This window comes from Phoxinus phoxinus, assembly GCF_949152265.1.
Source record: "Phoxinus phoxinus genome assembly, chromosome: 24".
NCBI lineage: Eukaryota > Metazoa > Chordata > Actinopteri > Cypriniformes > Leuciscidae > Phoxinus > Phoxinus phoxinus.
Window position 1 is genome coordinate 25,835,290 of NC_136899.1, and position 12,474 is coordinate 25,847,763.

The 12,474-nt window shown below is 41.7% G+C and overlaps 1 protein-coding gene across 2 annotated transcripts in view; it reads left to right on the top strand.

The window, feature by feature from the left end:
• The window catches only part of cdk13 (cyclin dependent kinase 13), a 30,404-nt gene extending 18,137 nt beyond the window's left edge, over positions 1 to 12,267 (top strand). For both annotated transcript variants that reach the window (XM_079602742.1, XM_079602743.1), the window contains exons 8-15: positions 689 to 745; positions 835 to 936; positions 2,648 to 2,725; positions 3,070 to 3,186; positions 4,699 to 4,830; positions 5,487 to 5,686; positions 8,776 to 9,258; positions 10,994 to 12,267. In XM_079602742.1, the coding sequence (XP_079458868.1) occupies positions 689 to 745; positions 835 to 936; positions 2,648 to 2,725; positions 3,070 to 3,186; positions 4,699 to 4,830; positions 5,487 to 5,686; positions 8,776 to 9,258; positions 10,994 to 11,421 (1,597 nt within the window). In that variant the 3' untranslated portion in view covers positions 11,422 to 12,267. The remainder of the gene's footprint in view (positions 1 to 688; positions 746 to 834; positions 937 to 2,647; positions 2,726 to 3,069; positions 3,187 to 4,698; positions 4,831 to 5,486; positions 5,687 to 8,775; positions 9,259 to 10,993) is intronic.
• Positions 12,268 to 12,474: the final 207 nt, after the last annotated feature.

The window sequence follows — 12,474 nt, forward strand, 5'->3', positions numbered from 1 at the left end:
CTTTTCAAGCGAACCAAAGTCATTATACTAAGGAAATTTAACATGGAAGAGAAAATGAGAACTTTATTATATAGTTTTATTTAGGGATGCACGATGTATCGGCCAACATATCGATATTGGCTGACATATGATCAGTTTTAATGTTATCTTTATCGGCCCGATAAGGCCTGGTCCACAAAACGTGGGTAATTTTTTTTATTTTTAAGCTGAATAAATAATCTCTCCACTGATGTGTGGTTTGTTAGGATAGGACAATATTTGGTCGAGACACAACTATTGAAAATCTGGAATCTGAGGAGCAAAAAATGTAAACATTGAGAAAATCTCCTTTAAAGTTGTGCATTTATGTTCACGATTGTGCTGCATTCACTCACACAAATACATGTTTTATATATTTACAGTAGGACATTTACTAAATATCTTCATGGAACATGATCTTAATATCCTCATGATTTTTGGCATAATAGAAAATTTTATAATTTTGACCCATGCAATGTATAGTTGGCTATTGCCACAGATATACCCGTGCGGCTCCAGACTGGGTTTGTGATCCAGGGTCACATATATGCTATCAACACCCTCGTATACGAATGAGGAAATGTACTGCCACTAGTCCAAATCATTGTGAAGAAAGTTTCAGTGTAACTTCATATCATATCTGATTGTGTGAATGTGTGCCGTCCTGCAGGGGTCAGATCAAGCTGGCAGATTTCGGACTGGCTCGTCTGTATAACTCTGAAGAGAGGTACGTATCTCCCTGACCCGATCCAGCATGCGGTTCTGAGATGTGTAAACTGAGTAGAGCTGACTCTGACTGGTTCTGTCGTTCTCCAGTCGACCCTACACCAATAAGGTGATCACTCTGTGGTACCGCCCCCCCGAGCTGCTTCTGGGAGAAGAACGATATACGCCCGCCATCGACGTGTGGAGCTGCGGGTGAGCCAGCACTTCAAACACGCCATGCTAGCAATTAGGGCTGCATGATATATATATGAAACTCAAAAAATTACTTTTTAAATAATCTCAAAAGTTCATTTATTTCAGTAATTCAACTTAAAGGGTGAAACTAATATATTAAAATATATAAACTAATATATTATATAGACTCATTACATGCTAAGTGAGATATTTCAAGCCTTTATTTGTTATAATTGTGATGATTATGGCGTACAGCTTATGAAAACCTTTTCACAATATTCTAATTTTGAATTTGGGGTTTTCATAAGCTGTACGCCATAATCATCACAATTATAACAAATAAAGGCTTGAAATATCTAATTTATCTCATGAGTACCCTCATGTCACGATTTGATACATTATCACGATACGATATTATTGCGATACTCCAAGACATATGGTAAAAGGTAAACAACAAATTTACTGTTGATTAAAATGCTAAATTTTACATTACATTGTGGGTATAAATAAGCTTGCACTGTCACTGACTAGATATATTTAAAATAATGTAGGACACTTTTTACTGTTAACAAAAGACATTTGGCATAAGGACACACAAATATTCCCCCATTGCATTATTATACATTATATTCAACATTATATATAGTATTTTAATGTAGTACTGACAGTAAAACTCTGTAAACTTGAATTTTTTCTCGCACAGTAATTTTTATTTTGGGTGAATTAATCACAATATTGTCATTGTCTACGATACATATTGTTGCATTTTTGTATTGCGATGTATTGTGACACGATATATTGTTACACCCCTAGTAATGAGTCTATATAATATATTAGTTTCATCTTTTAAGCTGAATTACTGAAATTAACTTTTGCAAGATATGCTAATTTTTCCAGTTTCATCTGTACATATAACCTCAATTTTATGATAGCCGATTATTCAGAAGGATATCTGCCGATACTGATAGCTTTGTTGCGCGAAAAAACAATGCATCAACACAACACGCGTGTGTCGTGGTGCTCTTGTGAACTCATGTTGGAGATTCACATTTTGTAAATAGTGTTCAATTTTGTTTTTTTGCACAAGGAAAGCATGCGCGTTGCTTTATAAAATGGATATTTTTTCATAAAAATGCCCTACACTGGACAAGCAGGTTGGAAAAAATATGGATGGAAATTCCCATGGTGTTTTTAAGATTTTATTAATTGACATGACTTTTCCATGTCTATAAATCACAAATTTACAACTAAAATTAAAATTATTTTAAGTAGAGATGCACCAATTTCTCCGCCAATACCGATAGCCGTTTATCCAGAATGATGTCTGCCGATTATTCAGAAAAAACCTTTCCCAACTAATGCTTTAAACTATACAGGGAACCTCTAATTTGGCACATTACTATAATATTAAAGGTTCAAATAATAATAATAACAGTGCATATACAATATATTGGACTGCTATTTATTTTAAGATATAATAATTACACTCAAACATAAACTGAAATGTCTCAGTTGCACAAGATAGTTTTCATAAACACTTCTCCATGGCCGATATATTCAAACGTACATGTATAATTAAGTCAATAAGCTCCTCTCGAGTGTTTATAGTTAATTAATAAACTGTAGAACAGAAAAAAGTAATTGTAAGTGTTTTCCCCAATGTCATGCAGCCCTACTGTTTATCATATAATCACTCTAATTTTTACCTTAATCCTTTCATGTCACACAGGTGCATTTTGGGAGAGCTTTTCACAAAGAAGCCCATCTTTCAGGCCAATCAGGAGCTAGCACAGCTAGAGCTCATAAGGTAACAACAGTCAACATCTAAAAAACGTCCCTGTTTGGTTTACTGTTGTCAAAAGTACCGACTTCGGTACCAAGTCGATACTGAAATTTAAAAAAATCATAAACCCCACTCATTGGCCGTTGTGTTCACGAGCTCATCAGATTTGTCTGTGATTGGCTCGTGAGCACAACGGCCTATCAGAGGTGTTCATGATTCCGCTCAACAGCGCTCAAAGCCTCACATTTGTTTATATTTCAGTATCGACTTGGTACCAAAGTCTGTACTTTTGACAACACTAGTTTTGTTGGAGATCCAGACTTGAACGGGTTGAGATTCGCTAACATTTACACCTGTGTCCAATCCAGTCGCATCTGTGGAAGCCCTTGCCCTGCCGTGTGGCCAGACGTGATCAAGCTGCCCTACTTCAACACCATGAAACCAAAGAAACAGTACCGGCGCAGGCTAAGGGAAGAGTTCGCCTTGTGAGTAAACCAGTTCAGTCTGTTAGCTCACGACTACAATGTGTGAAGCATTACAACATGTACAGTCAAACCAAAAATGATCCAGACACCAGATATAAGTTTTGATATTTTTCGCTAGTGTGTGCAGGACACTATAGTTCATTATGTAAGTGAGGAGAGCAAAATAAAGTAAACTATGACGTATTATACCCAATAACTCTTCACACAGAGACTACCAGTGACATTTACACACATGTGGGACCAGAACTGATCCGGACACTTTGAGCTGATCATGTTCTCTGAAGTGTGTGTCTGTAATTGCTAATGCTCTTTTACACACACACTGAACACAATGAAGCATTGCTTGGTCACTGGTTGAGCTAAACTGGTATTATCTAATTGTGTAGTTAAATTTATCAGCTGACAGATATTCAACATAATTCATGTGTGAGACAGTCTAACAGTGGCCTGGGTTTCCCCATACTGCCTTTGCGCAGCGCGATTTTATTCACGTTGAAAGGCAGTCGGGATACCATGGACCAGATTTTCGCCTCATCAATCACAGAACGGGGAGGGAGCAGCAAGACGATGACGACATCTATGCGACACAACTAAGCAGTTTGTTTATATCCATATATACCTTCGACCCTCATGTTTATCTTGCACAAACGGCAATAGTCGCTGAACGTCATTGTTTACACAAAAATATCTTACCCATCGTCTTCTTCCTGTCGCTCTACATACGTCATCTGGTATAATGGAAACGATTGGCTATGAGCTACGTACAGGCGCTTTTGATAGACATTCTTAGCACCCAATAAACGGCGCCAGGCATTCGTAAACCACGCCTCAAATACGAGAAAATGCACATGTGGTTCCCAGACCCAACTCTCAACGAGAATTGGGTCTGGCGTTAGCCAGGCTAGTCTAACAGAAGGATGGACAAAACCTGTCAAATATCAACTGAGTTCTGCTCATATTTTATCACCATTTTCTAAACTATAGTGAATAAACTGATGATGATGTGAGAAATGTTGAAGGTGTCTGAATACATTTTTGTTTGACTGTGTATGGATATGCGTTTGCTTTATTAGACTCTTTATGATGCCTTCAAGTTTTCCTGGGATGTTTTTACTCAAGAACTCGTGTGATTTCTGGTAAAGACAGGACGCTTTTTAGTGCTAATGAGTATTAGTGTAATCGATGCTTTATCTGTTTTATTACACTCCTGCTGCCACTGGGAGTCACAGAGAGCCTGTCGCCTCATAAACCAGCTCAATTAGTATTTTGTGGCAATCTTTTCTTCATCAATGTCTTCACAACACTTATTTGCTTCAACCATGATTCTTTAATTGATGAACTTCCTATTTGCAATGCAGAAATTCCCGGTGGCAATAACACCATTGTGGGGCTTTAATGTGTGCATAATTCATGAAAATGATTATTGCGACATGATTTGAAGGTAGCATTAGACGTGTAGAGAGAACGCCCTCAGTGATATCTGTGCAGTGACTGTTCGTCTCAATGCTTCAGTATTCCTCTGATGGCCCTGGATCTGTTCGACCACATGTTGGCGCTGGACCCGAGCAAACGCTGCACTGCAGAACAAGCTCTCAACAGCGACTTCCTCAAAGATGTGGATCCGGCCAAGATGCCTCCGCCTGAGTATGAGCGATTTTGTGTTGTTTTTGCTTTTTATTCTGTGTGTTTTTTTATTTTTATTGTAGCAGCTATGCTTTAAAGTGCCCTATTGTGCTTTTTCGGAGTGCTTAAAGCGGCTGTTTGTGAATGTAAAACAGTTTGCGAACGGTCACATTTTGTTCTAAAATATAGATAATGATCAAATTATTGAAATAAATCACCCCCTCAATGTTGTTTGATTGGTTTTGTTCCAATGTTATTTTTGTTTCAATGTTATTTTCATTTCAAAGTAATCAAATAACACAAAGTTCAAACTAATATAATTTATAGAATATGTAATGCATATGTCTTTATTTCACTCAATTTCGAATAATGTTTTGGAAAATGCGTGTAAATTTAATTTAGCCTCTGCTTCATTTTTCACACAATACTTCACGTCGTGTTGTCTGTGCCGTGATCTGATCTCTGCTTCTCTCTGTGCCGTGATCTGATCTCTGCTTCTCTCTGTGCCGTGATCTGATCTGATCTGATCTCTGCTTCTCTCTGTGCCGTGATCTGATCTCTGCTTCTCTCTGTGCCGTGATCTGATCTCTGCTTCTCTCTGTGCCGTGATCTGATCTCTGCTTCTCTCTGTGCCGTGATCTGATCTGATCTGATCTGATCTCTGCTTCTCTCTCTAGTCTCCCTCTCTGGCAGGATTGTCATGAGCTGTGGAGTAAGAAGCGCCGGCGGCAGAAGCAGATGCCGGAGGATCTGACGGCTCCTAAAGCTCCCCGTAAGGAGCTCGGGCTGGACGACAGTCGCAGTAACACTCCTCAGGGCTTCCCTGCCGCTGGAGGACTCAAAGGCCCGAACGCTGCCAGCACTGCGGCCCTGCTGGGTGAGACATCCGCTCACGCTCAACAAACCTGCTCTCAGATTAGTAGTGTCCCGAACTACATCCCATACACTGTGTGCTTAACTATGCACAGCCATCTAGCATATGAAAGGTTATTTTAAATGTGGGCGGGGCTTGATTGTGTGTGTGTGGAGTTGATTGGATGGTTGTGGTTTGCTATTGGCTGATCTCATGTGAGTGACAGGTTATAGCCCCGCCCACATCATCAGAGAAGAGAAGAGATGCTGCAAGAGGAACTTATTCTGATTCAAGATTACCAGGAACATGAGTTTAACACAATAATGATGATGTGCACCTATACATCATTTATAATAAACACTGCAATATTCCTTTAAGAAGTCAGTTTTGGTTTCACGTTGTCTTTAAAGCTGTGTTTAGTGTCCAACATTCAACACTTAATGTTTTCAGTTAAGTAAGTGTATCATCTGGGTATTTACAGTGCACTTTTCCTTGTTGGAATTTTTATTTGCACTATTTATACTAGAAAACAGCTTAGAGTAGAGCATAGGTATGCACGTTTCCCTGACACGGAAATAACCACAAGATAAAGTCCACTGAAGTTTACAAGTGCTAGAAGTTTTATGGCATCCCGGCCCAATTCTGTTTGTTGAAGTCAAGTCAGCTTTATTTATATAGTGCGTTTTACAATACATATTGTTTAAAAGTAGCTTTACAGAGATAACAGTGCAGAACGACATCTTGCTATCCTTGGACGCTAAAAAACCTGTGCTGTTGGTAATGCTGGACCTTACTGCAGCATTTGATACGGTGGACCATTCTATCCTCCTGACCCGTCTGGCCCAGCAGGTGGGCCTTCAAGGACCCGTGCGGCAGTGGTTCAAGTCATATCTAGCAGATAGAACTTTTTCTGTGATGATCAATGATCTCTCTTCTTCTCCAGCCCCATTTTCCTCTGGTGTGCCACAGGGTTACATCCTCGGCCCTGTTCTATTTTCCTTGTACATGCTCCCCTTAGGTTCTGTGATATCCCGGCATAATGTCTCTTTCCATCTGTATGCAGACGATGTACAAATCTATCTGCCAGTTGCCCAGAACTCCCCAGACATACAGTCCATCCAGACATGTCTGCATGACATTAAACATTGGCTGTCACAGAATTTGCTCTGTCTAAATGATTCAAAAACTGAATTTATTCTATTTGATGCCTCTAGTTCAACAAAGGCAGCTCCCGATCTTGCACCCACCTCAGTTTTGTAGTCAGGAATCTTGGAGTGATTTTGGACAGTAGTCTGAAGCTCGATAAACAGGTAGACTCTGTGATCAGGGCAAGTTTCTTCCAGCTTCGTCGGTTGGCCAAAGTCAAACCATTCCTCAGCTGTAGTGACCTTGAGAAAACAATCCACGCTTTTATTAGTTCACGCTTGGACTACTGCAATGCCCTCTACATCGGGTTAAATCAGGCCTCTGCACCGTCTACAGCTTGTCCAGAATGCAGCGCCCCGGCTTCTTACCAACACCCGTAAACATGACCACATCACTCCTGTCCTGCACTCTCTCCACTGGCTCCCGGTCGAGTTCAGAATCCAGTTTAAGATCCTACTGTTCGTTTTCTGCTCCATCCATGGCCTTGCACCTCTTTATTTATGTAACATCCTGACCCTCCACCAGCCCAGCTGAGCCCTGCGCTCCTCTGAACAACATCTGCTGGTGGTCCCACGGTCCAGGTGCAAAAAGTGGGGTGATCGTGCCTTTGCGGTAGCGGGGCCAAAGCTCTGGAACGCTCTGCCCCTGGAATTACGCGCCATCATGGGCTTGCCCCTGTTCAAGACCAGGCTGAAGCACCATCTCTTTAGATTGGCTTTTGACACCTGATGGACAACTGATTAGCATAATGATTTTTATAGATGTTCTGTATTTTATTTTATTGTATTTTTTTTTTTTGTCTGTACTTTTGTCTCTGTCAAGCGCTTTGATCAACTTTGGTTGTTGTAAAGCGCTTTATAAATAAAAATTGATTGATTGAACAATGCAACAAAGTTTATGTCTAGAAGAAAATGGCGTCACAGTCCAGCTTAAGTAAGCTCAGTGATGCTTCATTTTTATATATTAAAGGGATAGTTCACTTTGAAATAAAATTTTGGTATGTTATATCTTACCTGAAGTGCATCCAAGATGTAAAATATTATGCAGGTCCATGGTCATTGTCTCAAAGAGCATGCAGAGAGAAGTCCAAATTAAAACAATTCCCCATCGTCCAAATTAAACAATTCCCCATCGTAAGTGCACATTGATGGCCTAAGACACGAAACGAGCGGTTTGTGTGAGAAAACGAACAGTATTTATATCGTTTTTACCTCTTATACATAGCCAAGTCCAAGTGATCTGAGGGCGCGGGCGCTTCCTTCTGTGTGACGTGTATGCAGACTGGTGCATAGATGTATACACACTAGATGTCGCATTAAAGATTCCAATGTTCCAATGAACTGCCGTAGCCAAGGCGACATCTAGTGTGTATACATCTATGCACCAGTCTGCATACACGTCACACAGAAGGAAGCGCCCGCGCCCTCACATCACTTGGTCGTGGCTGTGTATAAGAGGTAAAAACGATATAAATACTGTTTTCTCACACAAACCGCTTTTTTCGTGTCTTAGGCCATCAATGTGCACTTACGATGGGGAATTGTTTTAATTTGGACTCTGTGCATGCTCTTTGAGACAGTGACCATAGACCCGCATGATATGACTGTCAGACAAAAACGGTTTGACCTAAAAATATCAAAATTGAAACTACTGCGGAAAAAAAGACACCTACATCTTGGATGCCCTTGAGGTAAGCTAAAACATACCAACATTTAATTTCAAACTGAACTATCCCTTTAAGCCACTCTGGAGAAAACCGCAATGTCATCGCCAGCTCAATTCAGTTCTCATGATATAATGGTCAATGCAGGCGGATCAATAATATTGTTGAATATTACATTAAATGTCCCCAACTAAGCAAGACAAAAGGCGAATGAAGCAATGAATAACAAAATAAGAGTCTGATTTAGTACTCAAGAACCCATAATTTACAAGCCATTCAAGCATCCCTGCTCTTTTTCCTCTAGACCCCAAAGCTCCCAACTCCCAACTGACCCAAGAACAGCTGGCCGTGCTCCTGAACCTGTTCCAGTCCAAAAGCGGCCCGGTGGGATCGGCCCAGTTCGCCCAGACCGTGGGATCGAAGATGAACCCGGAGACGCTGCAGCAGCTGACGAAGGCTTTACCCGCTGGCCCACCGGAGTCTGAACGCCCCCCAGAACCCCCGCCGCCCCCCACGGTCTCCAAACCCCCCCCGCCGCCTCCATCAGGGGCCCGCACCCCCCCGATGCCCAAACCCCCGTCTCCGCCGGCGCCGGGGAAGCCCGACGGAGAGGCGTCGGCCTCTGCCACGCAGACGGCGGTCACCATGCTCCTGGCGCAGCTGCTGAAGGTCCAGCAGGGGGCGCCGGGGGACATCATGGGCTTCGAGAGCGCAGAGGGAGTCCTGTCGAACACAGCAGGCGTACCTGAGGTCAAGCCTCCACCTGAGCCCAGCCCCGTATCTCCAGGTAACCTCGTCATACACGCACTACATCTAGGGTTGGGAATCTCTGGGCACCTCACGATTCGATTGGATTACGATTCAGAGAGCTGCGATGCTAACACTATTGTAGATTCTTCTTTTTTGTGTGTGTGTGACTTAGTATTTAATGACCCATAAATAATTTACTTCCAATATATTATGTGCGCGTCTCTGTTATGTGCGCGTTCCGTCAATATACCGTTGTAATGCTGCGTTCACACCAAGCGCGAATAGAGCGTCAAATTCGCATCTATCGCGTCTAGTTTGACGCTTGAACATTTTGAATGCATTCGCGTGTAAAAAGCAAGAGTTTGAAGCGAAATTGACACACGTCTGAGGCGAAATCCGCTCCCTGTGGGGGGGGGGCAAGTGCTAGGCCTGTTTGCAAGAAAGGCCGCGATATTTTAAAATACTCTGTTATTGTGTCACAAATGTAGTTTTAAGAGTTGTTCAGTCGAGAATGTAGTTGTTTAAAGCTCAAATCTGTGGTTTGTTTATAAATATAGCGCCTATTTAAAACATTTGATCTGACGTTTCGGAGTTGTGAGATCCAGGCGATCAGCGCTCATGTAACCCGCCTTACCTCGGCTTGTCCTCCTGACGTCTGCCGCTGGTAAACCAGAAATGTTTAAATTCACAATCTATAGCTTCGGTTCTATGATATGAAACATATAAGTTAAAATACATTAATGACTCGTTATAACGTCGGTCAAACGACTTCTTTAATTATGTGAGTTTTTCTTCATCTCATTCAGAAATGTATGAAGTGTTCAGTGTCGCATTCATAGTTAACATCTGAACAATGTATGATTTAGTCATATTACAAAATAAGTTATTGAGGCCAAACATTTAAAATTACATTATAAACTGAAAATCTGACCTGTCCCCGTGTATCACGTCACTTCACCACGTGACCGCAGCAAGCAGCCTCCTGATTGGTTAACGTGGCGCAAATTGACGCCAAAGTTAAAAATTTTCAACTCGGGCGTCAGACGCGAATTCGCATCAAACGCGCGAGTGCACAAAGCACCACTCGCGCATATCGCGCCAGATGCTCAATTCACCTCATTTGCACAAAACTGGACGTGTGAATGAGGCGAATTCGCGTCTGCCGCGCTAAACGCCTCAGCAGGACCTCCAGTTGCGCGTAAACGCATCTTTACATTGACTTTAAATCACTCGCCCCAGATGCCCTATTTGCGTTTGGTGTGAACACCGCATTAGAAAAAAAAAAACATTTAAAAATCGTTTTTTTACATTTAAAAAAACGATTTTGGTAACACTTTACAATAAGGTTCATTTATTAAACATTATTTAATGTATTAACTAACATGAACAATACATTTGTTACAGTATTTCTGAATCTTTGTTAATGTTAGTTAATATGAATAAAGCTGTTCATTGTTTGTTCATGTTAGTTCACAGTGCATTAACTCATGTTAACAAGATTTTAATAAAGTATTAGTAAATGTCGAAATTAACATTAACAAAGATGAATAAATGCTGTATAAGTGCAGTTCATTATTAGTTAACGTTAACTAATGTAGTTAACTAATGTTAACTAATGAACCTTATTGTAAAGTGTTACCACGATTTTTTTACATTTGTGAATCGATTCAGATTCGTCGACGTCTGCATCGCGATGCATCGAAGAATCTATTTTTTCCCCCACCCCTAATATAAATAAAGCGAAGTTGTCTAATGCCTGTTGTTCCCCGCAGTGTCTGAAGGGGGCGCCTCGTCCTCCAGGCCTCAGGAGCCGCTCTCCATCCTCCCGCCGGACCAGCGCCCGCCAGAACCTCCAGAACCGCCTCCCTGCGCAGACCTGGACTACCGACAGGCCCCCGAGCCCCCGCCGGGCCCCCCCGACGCCCCCCGGCCCGCGGACTTCAGCCGGCCCCCGCCTCCGTTCCCTCACGCCAGCTACCTCGGTCACATGATGCCCCCCCGGCCTCCCCTCGGCCCCGACACCGGGGTGTTCAGCGGAGACAAGGACCATCGCTTCGAGTACAATCACCACGTGGTCGGCCCCGGGCCCCCGGCCCCCCCGGGCCAAGCCTGGACTTCCCCGTCCCAATCCGGGGCGCTTCCGCTCGGGTTCGTTCCTCACGTGAACACGTCGCTTCGGGGCAGAGGACTCCCTTTTTAAACCGGGATTAATAAACTTAACGATGAATACGCGTCGGACTCTAAAGGACAGCCCTCAAAGCCAGCACTAAACGCTCTCAGAACGTGTTTCTGAGCGAGTCGGGCGTTATACAGCTGGAGGGACGAACTGTTTGGGATGGGATGGGAATTTTTTTGCATTTCCCACTCGTACCGTTTCATAGAGCTGTTTTTGTTTTTCTCTCCAATTGATTTTTTTGTAATCTATTCTCTACTGCTGTCTTTTAAATTAAAAATTGTACTTTTTTTTTTTTTTTTTTTTTTGGGGAGTGTGCATTTACCGTGCCGGGGTAAGTGTTTTTATGACCTGTTCCTTAGCGTCTACTTTAATTGCGTAAGGACAGACTAGTATTACAACGTTTTGCACTACTGAATAAAAGTATGTGGGAACGAGCGTGGAGTAATGTGCTGCATCTGCACATGTAAATGACCAGTAATGTAATTCAATTTCTTTTATTTTTCTTTCCCTTAAGTCAGTTTTTTTTCTCTCTCTCTCTCTCTTCCTAATGATTCAACGATTATGAGCTCTGTCGCAAGGTTAAAATCACTGGAGGGCCTTAGAAAGACTCCAGAATGACTGGTAGCACTTGTGTGTGATTGGCCTCGATTGAACTGGTGTATCTACTGAACGAGTGAACGGATCAAAGCTGTGTTTTTCACCGGTTCCCCACCAGCTCTTGTCTATAGCCATTGTAAAATTGAAAGTTAAAGAGACATTTAAATGATTTTCAAGGAGATTAGCAACGATGTCTTTTTTTTTTGTATGAAGATGTTTTTCCCCCCTTTGGCAAATGTTTATTAAAGAAATGCCAACGATGGAATATGTTCTGGTATTTTTAATTGTTTGTGTACTTCTTTGCACATGTACTTACACCGCCTGCCTTAATGAAGTTAAGCTGACATATCAAAAAAAATAATTAATGTGAATATAGTGAATGGAAGGATATTGTAAATTTAGTTTTCCAATACTTGTTGGTAAAATGAATATGAGCACAATTGAGACAGTGACATTAAATATTATACATTAAATGGGTTT